At 42.3% G+C, this 27,412-nt stretch overlaps 1 protein-coding gene across 2 annotated transcripts in view; it reads right to left on the bottom strand.

The window, feature by feature from the left end:
* Positions 1–1,934: 1,934 nt before the first annotated feature.
* The window catches only part of LOC108703254 (cytoplasmic phosphatidylinositol transfer protein 1), a 65,311-nt gene continuing 39,833 nt past the window's right edge, over positions 1,935–27,412 (bottom strand). Inside the window, exons 2-9 of one of the 2 annotated variants that reach the window (XM_041578214.1) lie at positions 24,876–25,024; positions 19,551–19,639; positions 17,385–17,392; positions 15,879–15,950; positions 15,415–15,510; positions 9,247–9,402; positions 6,612–6,675; positions 1,935–3,964 (exon numbers count right to left, since the gene is read on the bottom strand). In XM_041578214.1, the coding sequence (XP_041434148.1) occupies positions 3,678–3,964; positions 6,612–6,675; positions 9,247–9,402; positions 15,415–15,510; positions 15,879–15,950; positions 17,385–17,392; positions 19,551–19,639; positions 24,876–25,024 (921 nt within the window). In that variant the 3' untranslated portion in view covers positions 1,935–3,677. The remainder of the gene's footprint in view (positions 3,965–6,611; positions 6,676–9,246; positions 9,403–15,414; positions 15,511–15,878; positions 15,951–17,384; positions 17,393–19,550; positions 19,640–24,875; positions 25,025–27,412) is intronic. The other variant, XM_041578215.1, reaches the window with a different exon arrangement.

Raw genomic sequence — 27,412 nt, 5'->3', positions numbered from 1 at the left:
CCTGATAAATTCCGGACACCTCACGGAATAACAATCACCGCTCGTTTCATTTGTTTCCAACAGACCATGTCATACTGGGAGGGAGAGAGGAGCAATTATTTCCAAAGCTTTGTATTATTAGAGGAGAAAGGGCTGATCGTTGTCTTGATCAAGGTTTGGCAGCTTGGAGACCTTTACTTGGTGTTAGACGACATCTACATGTGGTTCCCAAACTATGGGGGATGCCCCCTTCTCCTCGTGGAACCTAAAACAAAGATGTTGGGGATCAACCTCAAGGCCAGTAAGGGTGAGATCAGGGAAAAATGCCTATTAGGTCTCTGAGAACAAGACGTCTTGGCCAGTTAGGGTGAGATTTGGGGTGAGTGCTTATTTGTGCCCTGGGTACCCCTGGAACTATAGCAGGGTGACACCCCAATGTTTCTATATATCTGTAACCTTGTTATGAGCTAAGGGGGCCCAGTCTGAAGGTCAGTTAGGGGGAGATTTGGGGTGAGTGCTTATTTGTGCCCTGGGTACCCCTGGAACTATAGCAGGATGACTGTTACCCCAATGTTTCTATATATCTGTAACCTTGTTATGAGCTAAGGGGGCCCAGTCTGAAGGTCAGTTAGGGGGAGATTTGGGGTGAGTGCTTATTTGTGCCCTGGGTACCCCTGGAACTATAGCAGGATGACTGTTACCCCAATGTTTCTATATATCTGTAACCTTGTTATGAGCTAAGGGGGCCCAGTCTGAAGGTCAGTTAGGGGGAGATTTGGGGTGAGTGCTTATTTGTGCCCTGGGTACCCCTGGAACTATAGCAGGATGACTGTTACCCCAATGTTTCTATATATCTGTAACCTTGTTATGAGCTAAGGGGGCCCAGTCTGAAGGTCAGTTAGGGGGAGATTTGGGGTGAGTGTTTATTTGTACCCTGGGTACCCCTGGAACCATAGCAGGGTGACTGTTACCCCAATGTCTCTATATATCTGTAACCTTGTTATGAGCTAAGGGGGTCCAGCCTGAGGGTAGTTAGGGTGAAATTTGGGATGAGTGTTTGTGTCCTGAGGCTGGTAGCAAAATTATTCAGGCATCTGTTTGACCAATGTGGTATCCCATCTCTTCCATTAGCGTTTTTACAAGGAAAGCCATCTCCCAACATGTAGTGACAGAGGATGGAGCTCCCTTCTGGGCTGGCCAATCTCATCACACAGGAGATAGACCTTAAACCAGTGGTTTCCAAAGCAGTGGGAATTGGGGGGGGGCTCAGGCTGAGGGACATTTCAGGGTAAAATTTGGGGGTGAATAGGATTGTATTACAGGTGTCAGAGTGAAGTCTGTAACCTTGCTATGAGCTAAGAGGCAATATGTTTGACTGCAAAGGGGGCCTGAACCCAAGATATCTGAAGACTCTTCCATTAAACAACAGTCCCTTGAACAGTTATAGAATCTCAATGCAAATTAGGTTTTTCATATGGCTTTCCTTGTTCATTGAAACATGGGGATCCCAGACTCTTCTATGTTCTTCTATTCACTGATTGTAGTCTCTTTCACGGATTGTAGCCTCTTTTACTAATTATAGTCTCTTTCACTGATTATAGTCTCTTTCACTGATTGTAGTCTCTTTCATCTGACTATGGTATGACATTCAGTATGGTAGCTCCCCTGCCCACCTAATAGATTTAAAGTACAGATATGGTACCTGTTATCCAGAATACTCAGGATCTGGGGTTTCTGAATAATGGATCTTTCTGTAATTTGGATCTTCATGCCTTAAGTCTACTAGAAAATCATGTAAACATTAAATAAACCCAATAGGCTGGTTTTGCCTCCAATAAGGATTAATTATATCTTAGTTGGGATCAAGTACAAGTTACTGTTTTATTATTACACAGAAAAAGGAAATCATTTTTATACATTTGGATTATTTACTGTAATTATAATGAAGTCTGTGGGAGACAGCCTTTCCGTAATTCAGAGCTTTCTGGATAACGGGTTTCCGAATAATAAATCCCATACCTGTACCGTCATGCAGATACCAAAAGATCTCAGTATAGAAAAGCCAATACCCAAGTCTTTTTGAGGGTCTGAAGAAAAATACATTTTACTTAAAAACAGAGGAATTTTATGTGAATATTTAGAATATACAGTATCCTGCAAAGTCTATTTTTGTTGGTTCCTGGGATGTAAATCTGACCAATGATGCAGGAGGGGCGGAACAATGACACATGGGATGAGCAATGTCAGTGAGCGGAGTGATGACATCAGCGGCTGTATTTGGGGTGGATTTATGGGACAAAGAAAGCAGGAACAAGAGAAGATTACAAATTTACCATCAAGTAAATTGACAGAAAATGTTGTAATAATGGCTGCTGTTTTACTTGCTAGTCTGGTGAAATACCAGCTGGGTGACAACCCTATGGATCAGATGGCAACACAATTGATCAGATGGCAACCCTATTGGTCAGATGGCCATGGGGGCACCCCAATGATTGGCTGGCATTGTTCACAAGGATGATATCACCAGTTATGTCATAGCAGGGTTATAGTGTCCAAGGAAGCTTGCTAACTGCACTAGATCAGTACAATATAACTGTTTGGTTGCTATGGGTTACTAGATGTGGAGCAAACTTTATTTAATTGGATTTATGCTTAGATTCTCAAGAGCAGCCCAGAGCGCACTGAGCATGTGCACTGCCACTAAAATCCTAACAAGATCCAAAATGGGGAACTGCTGTGAAAGTGGATCATTACTGTTATAGGGCTGATAAATCCCAAGGCTGTTCTAGTATATAAAATAAACCACGTCTAGCCTTATTCTTTTTAAGGCTTCAGTTCTCCTTTGATTATACAAACTAAGACTTTAAATAGGACTATTTCTTGGACAATTATATTTCTTTATGGAAATATTTACTATTTACTCAGTCTGCGTTCTTCAACAAATTGTTTAAATCTCTCTACAAGTCCTAGGGACTAGGGACAGGTTTAGAGAACAGGGGGCCGATGAGAGGATGACTGTGCCATTGTTACTTGGCCTTATGATGTAGAAATGGTCACTATGGCCTAGAACAGGGGTCCCCAACCTATTTTATCCATGAACCACATGCAAATATAAAAATAATTGAGGAGCTGCACAAGCATGAAAAAAAGTGCCAGGAGGTGCCAAATAAGGGCTGTGATTGGCTATTTGGTAGCCCCTATGTGGACTGGCAGCCTAGAGTAGGCTTAGTTTGACAGTGCCCCTTATTTTTATGCAACCAAAACTTGTCTCCATGTTAGGAGATCAAAAATAAGAACCTGAGTCCACTGGGAGCAACTGGGGTTGGTGAGCTTGTGAGCTACTGTTTGTGGACTACTGGCCTAGAGAAATGAACTTGTAGGGGGCCTGATTAAATCCTGTGTCAGTGTGTTCTCTGCACCCAAAGGCCTGTAGGAAATAAACCTCAACAACCTGCCACCACCTAGACAGCAGATTTGTCAATTTTATCCCATTGTCCATCTGTTCCAAGATGGAAGCTGTAGCAGGGTCCATCACTGTGCTTCATGCTGTATACCGTGGATGCAGGTCTTCCTCATGGAAATGTCCTTGAGTCTGGGGAGGGTTACTTTTTAATTTTTCACGTTAGGGAACCATTTCCTGTGCCTTTGGAACAGGCAGAAAAAAAAGTGCAATTGTAAATTGTATTGGTCCCCCATTTTCAGCTGTCTGTGTTGGAAGGAGCGGAATGGCTGGATGGGCCGTTGGCTCTGTCTCTCAGTTCGGGTAAAGTCAATGTGTCTGGGGCTGAGGTTTTACGGGTCCGTTCTTTAGGAAGGCTGAGGAATTCCGGCGGATCTCCTGTCACAGGGGTGGAGGGTGCACTTCGGATGGCTGGGCTGTGCCCCTCTGCACTAATGGTGATGGTGGGAGCAACTGGGCCAATCTTTTCATTGGTGGCCGCTTGTGTCTCCTTTTCATATTCCCGAACTTCCATCATTGTCATCCCTGTGATACAGGAAACAAAGCACAGGTTGGGGGATCAGTGTTACATACTAGGGATGCACCGAATCCACTATTTGGGATTCAGCCGAATCCTTTGTGAAAGATTCAGTCGAATACCAAACTGAATCCTAATTTGCATATGCATATTAGGGTCGGGAAAGGAGAAAGTGGAAACATTTTTTTTTACATTCTTGTTTTGTGACAAAAAGTTTTGATTTGGCACAGAATCCAGAGTCTAATGTGTTTCATGCCTTGTGAGGACTTATTTATAAGAGCAGAATTTATAGACTAGCGTGCTTCAAGCTACTTATTTACAGGCACAGGATTCAGAATCGAACGCGTTTCATGCCTAGCGAGAACTTAATCATAGATGCAGAATTTATAGACTAGCGTGTTTCATGTCACTTTTTCATAGGCACATAATTCAATGTTTAAGGCATGTTATGCTTTGGGAGGACTTATTCATAAACACAGAATTTGTAGACTAACGCGTCTCATGCCACTTATTAATAGGCACAGAATACAGAGTCTAATGCATTTCATGCCTTGTGAGGACTTATTCATAAGCACAGAATTTCTAGACTAGCGTGCTTCAAGCCACTTTTTCACAGGCACAGAATTCAGAATCGAACGCGTTTCATGCCCTGCGAGAACTTAATCCTAGATGCGAAATTTATAGACTAGCGTGTTTCATGCTACTTATTCATAGGCACATAATTCAATATTTAATGCATGTTATGCCTTGGGAGGACTTATTCATAAACACAGAATTTGTAGACTAATGTGTCTCATGCCACTTATTAATAGGCACAGAATTCGGAGTCTAATGCGTTTCATGCCTTGTGAGGACTTATTCATAAGAGCAGAATATATAGACTAGCGTGCTTCAAGCCCTTTATTCATAGGCACCAAATTCAAAATTTAATACGTTTCATGCCTTGCGAGATGCAGAATTTATGGACTGGCGCGTTTCATGCACGTAATTCAATGTCTAATGCATTTTATGCCTTTAGAGGACTAATTCATAGGTGCAGAATTTATAGACTAATGCATTTCATGTCACTTATTCATAAGCACAGAATTAGCAGCCTGACATATTTCATACCTTGCCGGCACTTATTCTAAGGTACAGAATTTATAGTCCAAAGCATTTTATGTGTATTATTCATAGGTACATGAATTCATAGGTTCATGGGAGGACTTATCCATAAGAACTTAATTCAGAATCTAACGCGTTTCTTGTCTTACCAGCATGTATTCCTAGGCACAGAACTTGCAGCCTAATTATTTCATTCCTTACCAGCACTTATTCTTATGCACAGAATTTGTAGACTTACGTGTTAAATGACTTATCAGGACTTATTCATAGGCACAGAATGTAAAGCCTAGTGAATATCATTCCTTACTAGCACTTATTCACAGCCACACAATTTATAGCTTAACGCATTTCATACCTCACCAGCACTTATTCATAGGCACAGAATTCATAGCTTATTAGTACTTATTTATAGGGATAAAAATTATAGTCTAATGCATTTTCTATCTCACTGGCACGGAATCATAGGCGCAGAATTCATGCTTTACCCACATATATTCATAAGCACAGAATTTCTAGCTTTACGCATTTCGTGCTGTACCAACATATTCTCCAGTATTACTCACTTAGCGGCAGTGCGGTATGCCATCACTATCTGCAGTGGGGTAACCCTGGACTTGCCCTGGATTCTCCAAAAACCATCAATGGAATTTATGTTTACATGTTATATGTGGAGGCTGCAAATGAGCTACACCCACCAGTTCACCATGTTATGATTGGTTAGGAGATGGGTACATCTCTCCTCCCCTCTGCTACCCTTACCTTCACTATGGTTTGTGCAGCAAATATCTGGCCTCCATGAAGCTGCCATCCAGGCATGGGTTATATTAAAGGGATACTGTCATGGGAAAAAAAAAATTTTTCAAAATGAATCAGTTAATAGTGCTGCTCCAGCAGAATTCTGTGCTGAAATCCATTTCTCAAAAGAGCAAACAGATTTTTTTATATTCAATTTTAAAATCTGACATGGGGCTAGACAGTTTGTCAATTTCCCAGCTGCCCCAGTCATGTGACTTGTGCCTGCACTTTAGGAGAGAAATGCTTTCTGGCAGGCTGCTGTTTTTCCTTCTCAATGTAACTGAATGTGTCTCAGTGGGACATGGGATTTTACTATTGAGTGTTGTTCTTAGATCTACCAGGCAGCTGTTATCTTGTGTTAGGGAGCTGCTATCTGGTTACCTTCCCATTGTTCTTTTGTTTGGCTGCTGGGGGGGGAAAGGGAGGGGGTGATATCACTCCAACTTGCAGTACAGCAGTAAAGAGTGACTGAAGTTTATCAGAGCACAAGTCACATGACTTGGGGCAGCTGGGAAATTGACAATATGTCTAGTCCCATGTCAGATTTCAAATTTGAATATAAAAAAATCTGTTTGCTCTTTTGAGAAATGGATTTCAGTGCAGAATTCTGCTGGAGCAGCACTATTAACTGATTCATTTTGAACACATTTTTTTCCCCCATGACAGTATCCCTTTAAGCACACACTTGGAACTCTAGCTACAATAGCAGTGATGCATGGATTTTAGTGGCCATGCTTTATGAACCTTCTTACTTACCATACCACTCATCCACCCATGCGAATGCCTGGCGGTGTCCAACCAGCAACAGATCTCTGATCACCTGGAGCAATGAGTAAGCAAAAAGTAAACAGTGTTACATGGAGCAGCTGTAAATCTATTGGAGACACATAGGGGCACATTTACTAAGGGTCGAAGTGAATTTTCGAATTCAAAAACTGCAAATTTCGAAGTAATTTTTGGGTACTTCGACCATCGAATAGGCCTAAATTCGATTCAAATTGAAAATACTTTGAATATTCGACCATTCGAAAATCGAAATACTGTCTCTTTAAAAAACTTCGAATTCGACACTTCGCCACCTTAAACCTGCCGAATTGCTATGTTAGCCTATGGGGACCTCCTAGAACCTATAGCTAATATTTGGCTAAAGTTTTAGAAGTCAAAGTTTTTTTTTGGAAAAAAAAGTTTTAGCACTTCGAAATTCGGCCCTTAGTAAATATGCCCCTAAAGCACTTTAAAGGGGACCCGTCACCCAAAAAAAAATATTCAAAATTCTATTTTATCACATTAGTCAAGCAAAATGAACTTTAATTACACTGTATAAATTATTTGAATCTTGTTTCCTTCAGTCTGGGAATTCATAATTACAACAAGCAGGCAGCAGCCATTTTGTGGACACTGTTATTAAAGGATAAGTAAACCTTTAAAATAACTGCATATAAAATTGATGAAGGGGCTATTCTAAGCACTTTTGTCATATGAATTCATTATTTATTTATTTTTTATTCCTAGATATTAAGGGATACATGTACTGTTAATATGAATGAATTTTACTACAACAGCGCCACCTGCTGGTCAGTTTCCCACCAGTCTGACCGCCAAGTAGTCAAGGAAGTTGTCAGGAGAAAGAAAGAGGCTGCTCTGATGTTCTTCTGCTTAGGAAAACAATTAGAAACATTTCTCAAATCTTTCCTAAGCAGAAGAACATCAGAGCAGCCTCTTTCTTTCTCCTGACAACTTCCTTGACTACTTGGTGGTCAGACTGGTGGGAAACTGACCAGCAGGTGGTGCTGTTGTAACAAAATTCATTAATATTAACAGTACATGTATCCCTTAATATCTTGGAATAAAAACAAAATAAATAATGAATTTACATTGCAATATTTCTTAGAATAGCAACCTAATCAATTTTACATGCAATTATTTTAAAGGTTTACTTATCCTTTAAGACAAGTCTTGTATCATCTCAGAATCTTGTTTGTGCACCAGAATGGGGGAGCTGATGTCCATCCCCATGTCCTGGCTACACAATTAAATGGTGAAGAGAATGGGGGAATGTGGGGAGAGCAGTGACATCTAGGCAGTGCTGAATGGAAAGTGAAAGTAATTGTCTGCCTAAGGCAAAGAGGGGGGGCTGACAAAATTTGATTGACAGCTGAGATTTTTAAAAGAACGTACAACAGCTATGAATGCTTTAATAAAAAATTAGAAATTGGATTTTCTACTTTAAGTCCAGAGCAATTAAAAAACAAAGCTGTGAAGTGTAAATGGCTATACATATGCAAATGTATCAGCCTGCTAATTGGCAGTGAGTATTCCTATGGACACATGGACATTGGGTGCATTTATTTATAAACACATCCTCCCGGGCCTTAGAGAATAGACAAGTAGTGGTATCCACACATGTATTTGCATACTTGCTCGTTCCGATTTTAGCACATTAATTAGCACATTTGAAAAAATATCATGCACGTGTGCCCTTAATTAATTTCTACTCCTAATCACAAGTACAAAATCACACCTATATAACTAATAAACTCTATATAGAGCAGACTCAGAATAGCATATATACATATAATATTTGTCAATAAAACCAAAGAACGGATGCATGCTCATATATATATATATATATATATATATATATTATATATATATATATATATATTATGATGTACACATACATTTATATAATACACAAAAGCCATGAATATTTTGTAGAGTATATCCTTATAGACGGTGAGTTCTGATGTCATCAGTTATAGTGATGTCATTTCTGTCACATGACTCACTGAATCTTGTCTTGTATTTAATATATAAAGTACCCACTGTTACAAAATATGAGAATATTAGAATTTACCTCGGAGTTCAATGACCTGTATAAAAAAACCCTCGGCCTTCGGACTCGTGTTTTTATATGGTCATAAAACTCCCCGGTAACTTATAATATCCTTATGAGAGGGGGTACTTTATTTGCTATATATATATATAATGAAGAACCAAAAAATGCCAGCACCAAGGGTCTTGTGTCAAAAAAACTTGTATTAAGACATGATATGTAAAAACCGACGTTTCGGTCCCTCCTTGAAAAAGGTCCCAAGAGGGACCGAAACGTCGGTTTTTACATATCATATCATATATATATATATATATATATATATATATATATATACTATACACACACACACACACACACACGCAGGTATAGGATCTGTTATCCGGAAACCCATTATCCAGAAAGTTCCGAATTTAGTAAAGGTTGTGTCCCATAATCCAAATAATTAAAATTTTTAAAAATTATTTCCTTTCCCGAGCATTCTGGATAACAGGTCCCATACCTGTGTATATATATATATATATATATATATAGTGTTTCCATAAATTAGAAACTGACCTTGTGTACAAAATGCTCCACTCGGGTTTGCAGTCCCCACACTTCAAATTTGACATTAACAAGCTTATAGGAGCACATGACTGGCCGTACATGTTGCCTCCATCCCTCTTTCAGGGGACCTCGTCCTGTCCTACTTGACTCAAAATGCCGCAGATCCTGACAAAGGAGGAAAAAAGGTCATATAGCCTTCGCTAAAAAGGACAAACATTCTGTTCTATGGTTGCAATGTAAGAAAAGCAAGTGTTGCTTTGTTATGATTTGTGACATTTAAAACCTGAAGGACGTGTCTTTTTTCAAACTTACTGCATCATAGTACAGGCCTGAAGGTGCAAAGTAACATATACTATCACTCATGTACTATAAGGAATAATGTTCCCCCTACTGTAAATGATAAGGATATTAGAAGTCACTGAGGGGTTGTTCTGTGTCCATATAAAGGCACAAGGCTGCAGGCTGAGTTATACAGGGAACTCTGAGTATCACTCATGTACTATAAGGGATAATGTACCCCCTACTATAAATTGTAAGGATATTAGAAGTCACTTAGGGGTTCTGTGAGAATGTCTGTGGGAGCTGGTAGTTTATGTAACATTGTTCTCAGGCCCAGACTGACAATCTGGAAATTCTGGCAAATGGTAACTGTGAGCAGCTTTATCCTGGGCCTGTGTGGGTCTGTTAGAGCCTCTGTGTACTTAAAGGGGAACTATCACTATAATGAAAATTTAATATAAGCTTCAGCATACTGAAATAAAAAACTGTATAAATACAATCAATTAAATATTCTGCATTGTTTCTGAAATAATCAAGTTTATCTTCTCTATTCCTCTCTCAGCATCTGTTTCTCTTCATTCTCTCTTCATGCAGCATTTGGGTGTCAGATATGTAGGGACCTATAGGATCTATTAGGCTCCTATAGAGTTAATCCCCTACCTTTGCTTAAGTTCTCTTTTCCCTTGTTATTGGGCCAAGCCCTTGTAACTGGTAAAGTGTAACAACCACACCTATTGGACAAAGAGTGTAATGACACTCCCCTGCCACACTGCTATATAGTGCTGTGTAGGGAGTGGCCTCTTCCTCTTTGGCTCCTGGTGTCTGTGCTGCTAGGTGTTTCCCATTGAGCCTGGGATCACCAAGGCCCCAGTAAAGCCATTTACCCCAAAGGGACCTGTACCTTTGGTGCTGAAGTCGGGAACCAGGCAATCCCGTGAATGAGGATTAGCTATCATTAGGGCAGATCTGTAATAGTCTCTCTAGGAGAGAGAGATAGCTAGATTAAGGTAGCATGAGCAGTTCTGTGCTCCAACAAGGAGAATAGCAGGGAGTAGCCTCCCAAAGGCTTTTAAGGTGCCTTTAGTGTAAGGAACTCAGTGATAGGGAATTCAGTTAGCAGAGCACTGCCTGACCCCTACTTGATCGATCCTGTTTCACTTTGGTCGCTGGTCTTTGGGAGTGAGATATTCTTCCTACTGTTTGACTTGAGGAGTGACATCTGTACATGCTGCATCATCATCAATGCTATCCTTTCTCCTCTGTGATGTGCTAACTCCTACTGCAACTCCTGCGTGAGTAAACCTGTGGTCAATTGCCTTTGCATATCCTTTTGGGTTCAATAAACCATTTCACTTGTTTTCACTATCTAAGAACCTCCTGGCGTCCATTATTCTATTTTTGCACTTATATGCCTGTGGGTTGTAGTTTTACACCATCTTAAAGGGGAAGCTTCCATTTAGCGAAGGCTCCGCCCTGAGTGTAGTTTCACAGTGTAACCCATGCTCATACACTAGCTGGACACCCTTAACCCCTAATTGGCGGGATAGGCCAGAAAAGCGTTACATTTTGGCGCCCAACGTGGGGCCCCGCCCCCAATCCAGGCTATATTTGTGTTTTTACAATTTTTGTGAAATTGTGCACTGTATCTTTAAATTTTGCTGACAGGCTGCCGGACCCGTTAGGCAAAGGGCAGTCCTGCACGCACTTGCTATTTTTGGTGTGCGCATAGTAAGGCCGTGGGTTCGGGCTTGGTGGTTCTCCCCGTTCTCCTTATTCGCCTGCGCCACTAAAGTCCCGCCAGGCGCATATTCGCTGGCGGTTTTTGTTTTGCACTGTGAGTCTTCGCTGGCGCCATTTTAGCCCTCGCGAGATTTTCAGGCGCCATCTTGTCCCGCGCAGATCCTGTTTGGCGCGCTTGGGAAAGGAGGCGGTCTATGACTATACGTCACCGCCGCCATTTTTGTGGAGTGTTATCTGGAGGGAGGACGTGTCCCAGCACAGTTCCTGCTTTGGCCTACTTTACAAACCTAGCGATTGTTACGGTGAGGATTGTAAGCACAGTTACTCCACTTTATTAGCGATATTAGCTACAGACATATCGCCCTTCACTGCGGATACCCAGACGGTTATACCAACTTGTCAAGGTCCTCAGTGCCGCACCTTTACCGGTCCACGGCTGTGGCCGGATCCTGTGCGGAGTTCACACCAGCTTTGTCCATTACCCTGCGGCTGCGGGTTATACCATTTGCCGACCATCTTTAGCCACGTGGCAAGCGGCTGATTTCAAGATGGCGGATCATGGATGGGACGGCTGGCCTGATCCGGAAGCCGGTTCTGCTTCTAACAACTTTACCCTGAAAGACCCACTACCTGAAACAAGCAATAAGAGGTATGTGTGGAACGGCACTTTTGGGGAAAAATACATAACTGCCGAATGTAAGGTGATTGTGGCGTATTGTGGGCGCTGCGGCGCTGAAGGGGATAGAGCTTTCCGAAGAATTAGCTCTTCGTGCCATGTGTGTGGGTTTGGTTGCTGGATGGGGCCCCTAGCTGTTGTAGAGGAGTCCCCAGGGCCAATGATCATGTCCCCAGCACCTCCCGCACCAGAAGAGCTTGTCCCCAGGGTGCCTGATGTCGCAGCTGTGACTGGCAATGAGCCTGCACCCCCTGCCTGTCCATCACCGATGCCACGCTGTTCAAGTCCCACGGCTGTGGGTGAAGAACAAGCCTCTGTTGCTATGGGGGGCATTTCCCTAGATCCTCCCGTTAAAGATGCAACACCAGCCACACGTGGTAGGGGCCGCGGCCGCGCTTCCTCCACGCTTCCAAGGAGCACAGCTTCCACTAAAGGGAATGCTAATGTCTCCCAACCCAGTTCCTCTGCGGAGAGTAGCTTTCTCTCTATAGCATCTCCAGAGCCAGACTGGGCTGAAATGGATTTTGGACCTCTGCCAACTCCATCTTCATCGAATGATACAAGGTTTTTCTGTTTTGAGCCACTGCCTCCTAAGAGCCCTGAAGTCGACAATTCCTTTTGGGTCTCCCCTGGGCGTGTTGACCCTAAGAAACAGCGCACCGTTTCAAGGATCCAGAGGATCATCAATATAAAGGTGTATGACCAGTGGGGCTATTACATGCCATATGCCCCGGAATGGGTGTATGACGAGATGGAAAAGCACCTTGATGAATGGATCTACGGGGAGCTCCTCAGGAAGGAGGGAATTGGTTCTGGAGGCCTCTTCCACAGCGACGCTACCAAGAGGGAGCGTGACCTGAATTTCCTCAGCAACGTGGTTCACGAGTGGTGGTACGGCCGTACCATCCTGAAGCACTATGTCAAAAGCTGCGGGAAGTTCCAGGAAGAGAAGCATTTTGGGCTTAGTGAGCTTATATCCAATGGGGGCCGCGTTGACAAGCCGCACCCCAACTACTACCTTTCATATGAGGACACACGGGCCAGATCATGCCTTGGGAGAGGGATCGAAAAGCCTTCCTTAGAGGAGGTGTGACTGTAATTCCTCCGGGTGTATGACCCCCTCTATGTTTGCACAGCTCTCTCTGGACTCCAGTTTGTTGAGACTTCCTTGAGGGTTGTCTTTGTTTTCTGTTCGTCTAGATTGATGCCCGATTATTGGGGCCTTCTTCAAAGAAGTCGTCTAGATTGATGCCCTGTTTGGGCCTTCTTCATTTGTTTGTTCACCATTTTCAGTTGCTGGACTTATGGACATTGTCCAGGACCACTTGTAAATAGTTGGGTTCATGAGAAAGGACTGCTGAGCCCCCACCAAAACTCTTCTACCTCTAACTACTCGCTGAGTAGCACCTTTATTCTTCACCTTACTACTCCCCAAGTGGCTCTCAGTGACTTTGTACACTTGGGTAGGGGGGGGTGTGATATGGAATAAAGCTTTTGGTTATGGTGGGGTCATGTAACTCAACTGCACTGAAAATGAGTGTTCATGTGTGAAAAGAAATGTATGCTAATTTTTCTTTTCAGCCAAGCCTGGGCCTGGACCTCCTGATACTCTATGGATGGTTCAAGTGTCGTAAGTTAAGTGCCTGAGTGTCCTTATGGGTTCTCATGAATGTAATAAAGTTATGCAACTGATGTTATTTGCACTGAAACTTACTCAACACAGTATTGCACTTTTGCTCTTTACTGTTCTTTTCTCCACAGTACCCATTGTTACCAGGTATTCCTCAGGAGGGGATACCAGAAGAGTGATGTTCAATGGTATTGTTGGTTTGCACTTGTATATTCACTTTGTTACTATTGTGTCTATATTATTTCACCATTGTCGGGACGAAATGGATTTTTCCCCCGGGTGTATGTAGGGACCTATAGGATCTATTAGGCTCCTATAGAGTTAATCCCCTACCTTTGCTTAAGTTCTCTTTTCCCTTGTTATTGGGCCAAGCCCTTGTAACTGGTAAAGTGTAACAACCACACCTATTGGACAAAGAGTGTAATGACACTCCCCTGCCACACTGCTATATAGTGCTGTGTAGGGAGTGGCCTCTTCCTCTTTGGCTCCTGGTGTCTGTGCTGCTAGGTGTTTCCCATTGAGCCTGGGATCACCAAGGCCCCAGTAAAGCCATTTACCCCAAAGGGACCTGTACCTTTGGTGCTGAAGTCGGGAACCAGGCAATCCCGTGAATGAGGATTAGCTATCATTAGGGCAGATCTGTAATAGTCTCTCTAGGAGAGAGAGATAGCTAGATTAAGGTAGCATGAGCAGTTCTGTGCTCCAACAAGGAGAATAGCAGGGAGTAGCCTCCCAAAGGCTTTTAAGGTGCCTTTAGTGTAAGGAACTCAGTGATAGGGAATTCAGTTAGCAGAGCACTGCCTGACCCCTACTTGATCGATCCTGTTTCACTTTGGTCGCTGGTCTTTGGGAGTGAGATATTCTTCCTACTGTTTGACTTGAGGAGTGACATCTGTACATGCTGCATCATCATCAATGCTATCCTTTCTCCTCTGTGATGTGCTAACTCCTACTGCAACTCCTGCGTGAGTAAACCTGTGGTCAATTGCCTTTGCATATCCTTTTGGGTTCAATAAACCATTTCACTTGTTTTCACTATCTAAGAACCTCCTGGCGTCCATTATTCTATTTTTGCACTTATATGCCTGTGGGTTGTAGTTTTACACCATCTTAAAGGGGAAGCTTCCATTTAGCGAAGGCTCCGCCCTGAGTGTAGTTTCACAGTGTAACCCATGCTCATACACTAGCTGGACACCCTTAACCCCTAATTGGCGGGATAGGCCAGAAAAGCGTTACAGATATTCATTGACAGTTAGATCCAATATATCTTATAGGGGGGGTCCTTTTACCTAGAAGATGTATTAGAGCTCACTCTATTAAAATCACCAGACATCATGTCTCTCTACATGCAGGATTTGTGCAAAAGGCAGTTATTTTGTTAGATTTTGTTAGGTTTGCAAATTGCAAATTTAAGTTACTGTCAACATTATTTTCACGCACAATAGTAACGTAATTAGAGGTAGTAACGTAATTAGAGGGGGGTGGGCCCTGGTGCGAAATGTGCAGCCGGGCCCCGCCCCCCTCCGTACGCAATTATCTTCCCGGAAATCGGTGGGGCACAAGCTGCCGGGGGGCCCCGGTTGTTCTGCCACTGGCGCACAACAACTTTGCACAGTGTGCGCCCTCAGGCAAACACCCGTCTCATTTGTGAGCCATTTGCAAAAATTCATTCTCAATGCTAATTCGCAAAGACCGGAAAGACGAGCATAGCAGTGCAATTTTTTTAGTGTTCAGGAAAAAACATGGGCAATACAACCATTTGAGAATAAACAAACTTTATAAATGACCCCCACAGTTATTTAATGAGTGGTTACTGTTTTCAGGAGGTGCAGCTCCACTTGCACCCACTCACCTCCACACTCTTGTAATAGCGCTCTGGGATCTCATCAAACGCAATGTCTACAAAGGAGACTTCATGCGTGTCTTCTGAGTCGTCCTGCTGAAATATCTGAAAAGGCAGAATTGAGTCCAGAATTACACACAGTCTTTGTGCCAATGATCCTCCAATGTCACACTAACGGGGACATTTAGAAGTCCAGGATGAAATTGCTGGAACACCAGGAGCAATGTCCCAAAGGGAACAATCCTGATAAATGAAGGACACATGGACTTGACGTCATCCAAGGGCAGGCAGATGTTGGGAACGGAAGTGGAGAAACGTATTCTGTGCTCAACCAGACGTTACCCACCCTAATATTTAACTACCCATTACCCAACCCAGTGTCTGCTTTTTCTGAGGGTTCCCACCCTGCTGCAAGACTGTGGGGTCTCTACTGGTACAGTCACAATAAATGAATAAAAAGAAAAGAAACTTACACTGTCATTATCCCCACAGTCGTCGGAATATCTCGTCTCAATATGGATGGAGAATTTCGGTAGAAAAGAACACTATTTAAAGGAAGAGCGCATAGTTAACCCAGCAACAAAAACATGGCAGTGATGTGGGTCAATTCCAGTGTCGGACTGGCCCACAGGGATACCAACAAAACTCCCGGTGGGCCCAGGTGTCAGTGGCCCCTCATGCTGCTAAACATTTGGCCTATTTCATGGTCATTCCCTATTTCTATGAGAACAAAGAGGCTAAATAGATGGAATAATAGATTATAGTGTGTACATAAAAGAGACTAGGAGAATAGAGGTTGAGTGAGAAGAAGAAGAATACAGTACTGAGTGAGATTTTTAGGTGGGCTCCTGGTGTCCCAGTCCAACACTGGTCATTTCTGTCAATATCTCATATATCGAGTGTATTCATATCTATATTAACATGGAGCTATCACTTAAAACAGTGCTCATCAGTTTGGTTTTCATAAAAGTTTGCCCAGGTGCAGTAACCCATAGCAACCAATTAGCAGGTAGCATTTACTGGTCGTCTGAATAAAAGCAAACATGTTTTTGGTTGCTATGGGTTACTGCTCCTGAGCAAACGTAGTGCCTTTTATTACATACAGGAGTAAATGTATCCAGAAGCAATAACCCATAGCAACCAATCAGCAAGTAGAATTTACTGGTCACCTGCACTTAGGTACAGTAACACCAAAATGAAAAATGTGTTTTAAAGTGATGACAATATCATGTAATGTTTCCCTGCCAATGGTAAAACTGATGTGTTTACTTCAGGAACACTACTATAGTTCATATAAACAAGCTGCTGTGTAGCCATGGGGGCAGCCATTCAAGCACAGGATACACAGTAGATAACAGATAAGTACTACTACAGTTTATATAAACAAGCTGCTGTTTAGCCATGGGGGCAGCCATTCAAGCACAGGATACACAGTAGATAACAGATAAGTACTACTATAGTTTATATAAACAAGCTGCTGTTTAGCCATGGGGGCAGCCATTCAAGCACAAGATACACAGTAGATAAGAGATAAGTACTACTATAGTTTATATAAACAAGTTGCTGTGTAGCCATGGGGGCAGCCATTCAAGCACAGGATACACAGTAGATAACAGATAAGTACTACTATAGTTTATATAAACAAGCTGCTGTGTAGCCATGGGGGCAGCCATTCAAGCACAGGATACACAGTAGATAAGAGATAAGTACTACTATAGTTTATATAAACAAGTTGCTGTGTAGCCATGGGGGCAGCCATTCAAGCACAGGATACACAGTAGATAACAGATAAATACTACTATAGTTTATATAAACAAGCTGCTGTGTAGCCATGGCGGAAATTTAAAAAAGGCTATATATAACAGATGACACCATTATGTTCTACAGCTTGAATGGCTGCCCCCATGGCTACACAGCAGCTTGTTATCTGATGCTACTTGGTTATTGTGTGTTATAGGTAGTGCATATAATATACTTACTGTGTATTCTATAGGCAGCCAGAAGGATTTCCATCCAAGAGTCAGCAGCAGAACAGCAGTGGGAGAGGGATTCATGGTAGGATAAGAAAAGAAGGGGGTGGGGAAACAAAATATAAAAAAAAGAATATAAATTAATTGGTATATGTTAGGAGATGGCATAACAAATGCTCACCTTGGCCAATGCCTACTCTGTCAATCCAGACTAAATGAAAATTTATTGGGCTGTCTATGATGTGAAAAGTACAGCAAGGCCAATTAATATTTGGCCCAAGAGCTGCCACATATCTACTCTTGTAATTGACCTGCACAGGCAGACTGAGGGATGGACGAGGCAAAAGATTAGATGAGTCAAACGGAGGATCTTACCGTCCATGGTCTCCTTTTTGTAGGCAAGAGACAGATATTATCAGGGGCATAAGTGAGCCCCCCAAACCGAGAACTAGCCAAAGTAGCTGCATGTGATAATGTCCAGGACCCGACTCAGAAGAACACAGAGAAGTCAAGGCTGCAGGCAAACAAAAATCTGTGTTGCAACTTGCATGCCAAGTATGGGATCCATTATCCAAAACATGGGCTTTGCCAAATAAGGGTCTTCTCATAATTTGGATTGCCCTACTCTATGGGATCTGTTATCCAGAAACCCGTAATCCAGAAAGCACCAGATTACAGGAAGGCTATCCCATAGACTCCACTTTAAGCAAATAATTTCAAATTTTAACAATTATTTCCAACAAAACCTTGTACTCAATTCCAACTAAGATATCATTAATTCTTATAAGAAGCAGTCCTAAAACAATCCTATTGAGTTTATTTAATGTTCAAATTATTTTTTTAGTAGACTTAAAGGGGTTTGTCACCTTTGAGTTAACTTTAAATATGATATAGAGCAGGGGTGTCCAAACTGCGGCCCGAGGGCCACTTGCGGGCCAGGATGCATATCAATGTGGCCCATCTTGAAACGCTTGGTTCCCGAGGAAACGTCATGTTGCAAAGGATATAGGAGGAGGGGGGACTCTGCCCATTGTCCAGTTAGTAATGATAATATAATAATAAGTCTATTTAATATCCAGGTGTCCCATATTCCAGTGTATAGCTCCATCAGGTTATCCAACTGGCATAGTAGTTCTGTGTATTTCCTTTACTTTTACAAATCACACGTGTTTGTGTATTTCATGTGTGGCCCCAGACAATTTTTCTTTTTCCAATGTGGCCCGGCAAGCCAAAAGTTTGGACACCCCTGATGTAGAGAGTGATTCTGAGACAATTAGCAATTGGTTTTCATTTTTATTATTTGTGTTTTTTGAGCTATTTAGCTTTTTATTCAGCAGCTCTTCAGTTTGCAGTTTTAGTAATCTGGTTGCTAGGGTCCAAATTACCCTAGCGACCATGCATTGCTCTGAATAAGAGACTGCAATATGAATAGGAGAGGCCTGAACAGAAGTTGAGTAATAAAAAGTAGCAACAACAATAAATGTGTGGCCTTAAGGTGGCCAAAGACACAACAATTACGATCTTTCTACACACGTGTAGAGCTGATTCGTCAGATATAAAGGTAGAAACAATAGAATTCTACCTGTATCTGACGATTCAGCACTAACAATGGCCGATCTTTGAGTGCATTCAAAGGCTTCCAATCAAAATTTCCGTCCAGCCCGATCGACGAACCGACCGATATCCAAGTTTTTTGTCGATATCGGTCGGCTCTTTTCCTACCATACATGCACTGAATATCGTACGACGATTAGTTTCGTACAATATTATCTGTGTGCCTATGGCCACCTTTACAGAGCATTTGTTTTTTAGATGGAGTCAGCGCCCCCCGTTTGATATCTGGAAAGAGTTACAAAAAGATGGTAAATAACGCAAAAACTATAAAAAATAAATAATGAAAAGTTGTTCGACATTGGACAGTCTATAAATACTAAAAATTAACTTAAAGGTGATCCACCCCTTTAAGGTGTGGCGATCCAAATAACGGAAAGATCCCATTTATCCGGAAAACCCCAGGTCCCGGGGATTCTGGATAACAGGTCCCATACCTGTATGTTCTTAAAAGAACATTGTAGGACCTTTGTGGATATATAGAGATAATTAATGGCTATACATCTATATACATGTAATTACTATATGTATAAAATTCTATAAGATGAGTTATGTGATAAGTACCTGTCACTGTGTAAGGGTAATAATTCCAAGCTTTCTCGCAGATATAGAAGATCCGTGGGACGACGGCTCGTGCCCAGCTCGGCAATTTGCTGTAGGGAGAGCAGAGAGGGGGATTAGAAACCGTGTTCACCTACAGTTTGCTCTACCCACCCCCTGTCCTATAGGATAAGTAAACCTTTAAAATAAAGTGCATGTAAAATTGATGAGGGGGCTATTCTAAGAATTTTTGCAATGTACATTCATTATTTATTTATTTTTTATTTCAAGATATTAAGGGATACATGTACTGTTAATATGAATGAATTTTGTTCCAACAGCACCACCTGCTGGTCAGTTTTCCACCAGTCTGACCACAAAGTAGTCAAGGAAGTTGTCAGGGGAAAGAAAGAGGCTGCTCTGATGTTCTTCTGAAAACAATTAGAAACCTCTCTCAAATCTTTTCCTAAGCAGAAGAACATCAGCCTCTTTCTTTCTCCTGACAACTTCCTTGACTACTTGGTGGTCAGACTGGTGGGAAACTGACCAGCAGGTGGTGCTGTTGTAACAAAAATCATTCATATTAACAATTTCAAGGTTTACTTTTCCTTTAAGCACAGATTATCATGCAAGGGTATAGATTACTGAGTTGTCAGTATAAATGGAAAAATATGGAAAAAATGTGGGTATTTATACCTTTTTCTAGAAATAACAAAGTCAGCATTTCAAAGCAAATGCTCTCAGCAAGCAGAAATCTGTTTCCCCAATGTTCCTTTGTATTTTAGGGCCACCCGGTCACTTGTAATTGCAGCCAATCAGATTTCACTTCCAGCCCTGAATGTGTCCCCAGGAGGCCGCATATGGGAAATCAGATGTGTGTGTAGAATGCATCATCACTTCTCCTTTACTATTCTGTGTGGCATTCCATTCAGCTGAGGCTGCTGTTTTATTGCTGATGCTTCTATTAAGGCCTCTCCTATTCATTCTTCATTCTGACATACATAACATGGTAATTCCCATCTTCCCTGAAAATGAGGCATTCCCCATAGTCACCCACAGAACACTGCCATCTACTGGTCACAATAAATGGTGCTCTTCTATTGAAGGTAATTTTATTTAATATCCCACATGGTATCTATCTATCTATCTATCTATCTATCTATCTATCTATCTGTCTGTCTGTCTGTCTGTCTGTCTGTCTGTCTGTCTGTCTGTCTATCTATCTTCTATCTATCTATTATCTATCTATCTATCGATCATCTATCTATCATCTATCTATCTATCTATCTATCTATCTATCTATCTATCTATCATCTATCTATCTATCATCTATCTATCTATCTATCTATCTATCTATCTATCTATCTATCTATTATCTATCTATCTATCATCTATCTATCTATCTATCTATCTATCATCTATCTATCTATCTATCTATCTATCATCTATCTATCTATCTATCTATCTATCTATCTATCTATCTATCTATCTATCTATTATCTATCTATCTATCTATCTATCTATCTATCTATCTATCTATCTATCTATCTATCTATCATCTATCTATCTATCATCACACACACATGAACCTGGTGCCACATAGAGAAATAGAGAATAGTGGTCATTTGGCTTTCTGATCTGGCTCCTTTATCAGTGACCCCTCACCCCAAGCTTGAAAGCTAATGAAATCTCCTTCTCTAGTCTCTTTGACCAAAGCCGGACCCCTGGGCGCAGGCAGAACAGAGAAGAGGAGACAGGAGGAGGGGGCATAGAGAGTAATGATGTTCGGCAGATTGTCAGCAGGGGCCCACTTACTGTTACTATAAATAGCAGCAAAGCAGAATTGTGTGAGCTGTGAGATGCTAAATATAGCTCCCGACACTGTCAGTTCTCCCCCCGCCACCTCACCTCCTGCCCACACCTCCCGCTGCGATTGTGTGTGATGCCCATACCTGGATACCAATCCATAATCATAGGCTGAAACCTCAACGGGATTGGCTAGTAAGAGGCACAGAGCTGATTTTTGGGGGTAGCTGGAGAAATCAATTCTTAGAATGGGTGACTGCAATGGTCCCTGCATAATGAGGTCTATTAGAGCTCCATAACATATTATATATCTACCTCTTTGCCAGCAGCCAAACAGCACTTGTCATAACAGATAATAGTCTCTAATAGTGTGACTGTGGGATAGCAGGTATAGTAGGGAGAGATGGTGCCTATAGTAACAGTGGATAATAGTCTCTGGGAAGGGAGTGTGACTGTGGGATAGCAGGTATAGTAGGGAGAGATGGTGCCTATAGTAACAGTGGATAATAGTCTCTGGGAAGGGAGTGTGACTGTGGGATAGCAGGTATAGTAGGGAGAGATGGTGCCTATAGTAACAGTGGATAATAGTCTCTGGGAAGGGAGTGTGACTGTGGGATAGCAGGTATAGTAGGGAGAGATGGTGCCTATAGTAACAGTGGATAATAGTCTCTGGGAAGGGAGTGTGACTGTGGGATAGCAGGTATAGTAGGGAGAGATGGTGTCTATAGTAACAGTGGGATAATAGTCTCTGGGAAGGGAGTGTGACTGTGGGATAGCAGGTATAGTAGGGAGAGATGGTGTCTATAGTAACAGTGGGATAATAGTCTCTGGGAAGGGAGTGTGACTGTGGGATAGCAGGTATAGTAGGTAGAGATGGTGCCTATAGTAACAGTGGATAATAGTCTCTGGGAAGGGAGTGTGACTGTGGGATAGCAGGTATAGTAGGTAGAGATGGTGCCTATAGTAACAGTGGATAATAGTCTCTGGGAAGGGAGTGTGACTGTGGGATAGCAGGTATAGTAGGTAGAGATGGTGCCTATCGTAACAGTGGGATAATAGTCTCTGGGAAGTGAGTGTGGCTGTGGAATAGCAGGTATAGTAGGGAGAGATGGTGCCTATAGTAACAGTGGATAATAGTCTCTGGGAAGGGAGTGTGACTGTGGCATAGCAGGTATAGTAGGGAGAGATGGTGCCTATAGTAACAGTGGGATAATAGTCTCTGGGAAGGGAGTGTGACTGTGGGATAGCAGGTATAGTAGGGAGAGATGGTGCCTATAGTAACAGTGGATAATAGTCTCTGGGAAGGGAGTGTGACTGTGGGATAGCAGGTATAGTAGGGAGAGATGGTGCCTATAGTAACAGTGGATAATAGTCTCTGGGAAGGGAATGTGACTGTGGGATAACAGGTATAGTAGGGTGAGATGGTGCCTATAGTAACAGTGGGATAATAGTCTCTGGGAAGGGAGTGTGACTGTGGGATAGCAGGTATAGTAGGGAGAGATGGTGCCTATAGTAACAGTGGGATTATAGTCTCTGGGAAGGGAGTGTGACTGTGGGATAGCAGGTATAGTAGGGAGAGATGGTGCCTATAGTAACAGTGGGATAATAGTCTCTGGGAAGGGAGTGTGACTGTGAGATAGCAGGTAAAGTAGGGAGAGATGGTGCCTATAGTAACAGTGGGATAATAGTCTCTGGGAAGGGAGTGTGACTGTAGGATAGCAGGTATAGTAGGGAGAGATGGTGTCTATAGCAACAGTGGATAATAGTCTCTGGGAAGGGAGTGTGACTGTGGGATAGCAGGTATAGTAGGGAGAGATGGTTCCTATAGTAACAGTGGGATAATAGTCTCTGGGAAGGGAGTGTGACTGTGGGATAGCAAGTAAAGTAGGGAGAGATGGTGCCTATAGTAACAGTGGCTAATAGTCTCTGGGAAAGGAGTGTGACTGTGGGATAGCAGGTATAGTAGGGAGAGATGGTGCCTATAGAAACAGTGGGATAATAGTCTCTGGGAAGGGAGTGTGACTGTGGGATAGCAGGTATAGTAGGGAGAGATGGTGCCTATAGTAACAGTGGATAATAGTCTCTGGGAAGGGAGTGTGACTGTGGGATAGCAGGTATAGTAGGGAGAGATGGTGCCTATAGTAACAGTGGATAATAGTCTCTGGGAAGGGAGTGTGACTGTGGGATAGCAGGTATAGTAGGGAGAGATGGTGCCTATAGTAACAGTGGGATAATAGTCTCTGGGAAGGGAGTGTGACTGTGGGATAGCAGGTATAATAGGGAGAGATGGTGCCTATCGTAACAGTGTAACAGTTACCAAGGCATCTTCTATTTGTTGCACTTACACTCCAGCCACAGAAAATTATCCATTAAAGAGCCACTATATTATAACATTTACCTGCTAACTTACACTTAGTGCAGACAAATGTTTGCACATGCCCTGGCACATTATTTGGCACACCAAAGCACTGCACACATTAGCTTCTTGATAGAGGCTGTAATACAATAAGAGGGCTATAATAAAGAAGCCTGTGGCTTGAAAGTTTAGAATAATGGCACCATGGGCCCAAATCTGCGAGTAATTCTTCTGACAACCCTATCCATATTAAGATAGACACAGTAGGGCAAGATGGAGATAGTAGAGCATGATGATGACAGTAGAGTAAGATGGAGACAGTAGGGCATGATGATGACAAGGCAAGATGGAGATAGCAGAGCATGATGATGACAGTAGGGCATGATGATGACAGTAGGGCATGATGATGACAGTAGGGAAAGCTGGAGATAGTATGGCATGATGATGACAGTAGGGCAAGATGGAGATAGTAGAGCATGATGATGACAGCACGGCATGGTGATGACAGTAGGGCAAGATGATGACAGTAGGGTAAGATGGAGACAATAGGGCATGATGATGACAAGGCAAGATGGAGATAGTAGGGCATGATGATGACAGCAGGGAATGATGATGACAGTAGGGCAAGATGGAGACAGTAGTGTAAGATGGAGACAGTAGGGCATGATGATGACAGTATTACACGATAGAGATAGTATGTCACGATGATGACAATAGGGCATGATGATAACAGTAGGGCATGATGATGGCAGTAGGACATGATGATGGCGGTTGGGCAAGATGTAGACATTAGGGCATGATGATGACAGAAGGGCATGATGATGACAGTAGGGCAAGATGGAGACAGTAGTGTAAAATGGAGACAGTAGGGCATGATGATGACAATATTGCAAGATGGGAATAGTAGGGCACAACAATGACAATAGGGCATGATGATGACAATAGGGCATGATGATGGCAGTAGGACACAATGATGGCAGTTGGGCAAGATGGAGACAGTAGGGCATGATGATGGCAGAAGGGCATGATGATGACAGTAGGGCAAGATGGAGACAGTAGGGCTTGCCCCAAACTGATATGCTGTCAACAGTACAGCAAGATGGTTCTAAAACCACCAAACTCCCAGGAAACACTAACAGCCTTGGACCCCCACCACCACTACAAACAGCCCCAGTTCTCTTACTCACCTGGATAGATGGACCCGTTTCTCTGTGTACTGTCCCGAGCCATGTACCGGATCATGATGTTCTCTGTTCTCCATCACCTCCACTCCCTCCCCTCGGTCACTTTCCTGGTGACTGTGTTTGCTGATGGTATACAGCTGTCCGATCCTGTACTGTTAACCAGAAAGAGAGAATGGTTATGATACAGGGTAGTTGAACTCTATCTAAAGGGGCGCAGTAATAAAACATATATAAAGCTTGCAAATATACTAACCTACGCACTATTTCCTTTCCCTCACAAAGCAGCAGTTCAGTCACACTTTATGGCTGACATCTGAGGTATCTTTTTAACTGACAAAAGACCACGGTAACAGACAGATCGCCAGTGTTGCTAGCCCTGAGCACTCAACGTTTCTATGCTTTCAATAAAGTTACTCAGATGGTTCTCAACTTTGTCACATATGCCTATGAATATGTTAAGAATTTTCTGGAGAAAAGTTCTGACAACATCTGTTAAAAGTAAAAATAGAAATAGTTATTAAAGTAATGTATTCACAGTATGCCTGCAGCACCGTGCTAGCTAAATTAGCGTGTTCTTTGAAGCTTTTGTTCTTGAGTCAAAGACTAGGATGAAAAAATGTTCCATATTTATAAATAAGATTCCTATTTGATTTGTTATATGTTTAGAAGGCAAAGAAATTGTTAGGACGTAGCCTACTGTTAGCAAAAAAACTCTTCCGTATATATGGACTGCCATGCTGCTTGCAGTCTAAATCTATCTCCATAGATGTATTTAAGGATAAGGAACCACTGAATGTGGCTGGATTTATTTAACCCTTGGACCCTGGGCTATTCTCAAGATATGGAACCCCAAGAGTTAAATAGCTCTTTGACTGCCAGAAATCCCCAACATAGGACAGCAGTTTGACTCCACGTCCTTTTGTCACAGCATTTTAAGACACAGTAACCCCAGCATTTCATGATACAGTGACCCCGGCATTTCATGATACAGTGACCCCAGCATTTCATGATACAGTGACCCCAGCATTTCATGATACAGTGACCCCAGCATTTCAGAACACAGTGACCCCAGCATTTCATGATACAGTGACCCCAGCATTTCAGAACACAGTGTCCCCGGGATTTCATGATACAGTGACCCCAGCATTTCAGAACACAGTGACCCCAGCATTTCATGATACAGTGACCCCAGCATTTCAGAACACAGTGTCCCCGGCATTTCATGATACAGTGACCCCAGCATTTCAGAACACAGTGACCCCAGCATTTCATGATACAGTGACCCCAGCATTTCAGAACACAGTGTCCCCAGCATTTCATGATACAGTGACCCTAGCATTTTATGATTGAGTGGTGGCATCAGTATTCCTTGACACAGGGCCCCCAGATTTTCATGACTCTGTGGCCCCAGCATTTTATAACACAGGTTTACCTGGACCCAACCCGCCTATATCTGTGATTTAATTGGCTAATTCTACTGTCTGTCAAGAGAGCTGTGGTTCCGGTAATATATAACATAGTGGCTGCAGCATTTTATACTCCCAGCATATTATGGCATGCTTCATGAGAAAAGTCTTGCCTTCCTGGAGACAGAAGGAAGTATATCTACTGGACACTTTGCTACATGCCCCAAGTTAAGTCCATTCTATCATGGTTTGATTGTTGGGTGAAATTGCTATTAGAATTTCCCTTGTGCTTTTTTTAATTATGGCAGAACCCATTCCCTCCACACAGGGAACAATATGGGAACTGCCCTCCTACCAATCATTCCTCCAGGGAATCAATATAGCAGCTCCCATTGAATTGAATAAATACAATTACGGGGAGGAAGACACACAATCAGCCATATTGTTAAGCTCTAATGGAAAATATACTGTGATGACTGATAATCACAAGTTAGTGTTTCCATTGGTCCGTGGCCAACTCTTTCCCCTTGTCTATCCATGGTCGATACAATGGAAGATTTTGATTATGAAAGGAATGAATGATGCCATTGATTCCTTGCTTTTAATTAGTTAGACTGATGGAGGACTGGGAGCTTTTGTCGTAATTAAGGTTTAACCATAAGACACGTTATAAAGATATATTTATAGGACTTCACAACTTTGCTGTCATTTACTGCAGTTGCCGCAGCATCATCCACTCCAGATAAAAATTAACTTTCATTTGGCATAGTCACAATCAAGGGCAGCACCTACAAAAATAAGAACTCAATTTATTTTGACCTCCAATATCCTTATGCAGATTGTAGACATAAGGATGCTATTGGGCAATGGAATAAAAGGTTATAAGTTTGTTCCAGGTGGAAACCCCAATATAAAATGTTCCATAACGAAAACAATAATTCAGAGCAACTTTCCAATGCATACAGGAGGGACAGGACATGGCTGGCCCTTGGCATACCCTAAAGTTACACATAATTCAAAATATACAAGAAAGGAGCACCGGATGGATGAAAGGCACTAGGGTACTTGGCGTTTTACGCAGGATGATCTGGTGATCTGGTACTTGCGTGTAGGATCTTATCAGCTTGGCACAAT

The sequence above is a fragment of the Xenopus laevis genome, chromosome 9_10S, assembly GCF_017654675.1.
Source record: "Xenopus laevis strain J_2021 chromosome 9_10S, Xenopus_laevis_v10.1, whole genome shotgun sequence".
Lineage (NCBI taxonomy): Eukaryota > Metazoa > Chordata > Amphibia > Anura > Pipidae > Xenopus > Xenopus laevis.
This window is presented reverse-complemented; position numbering and strand designations above follow the sequence as displayed.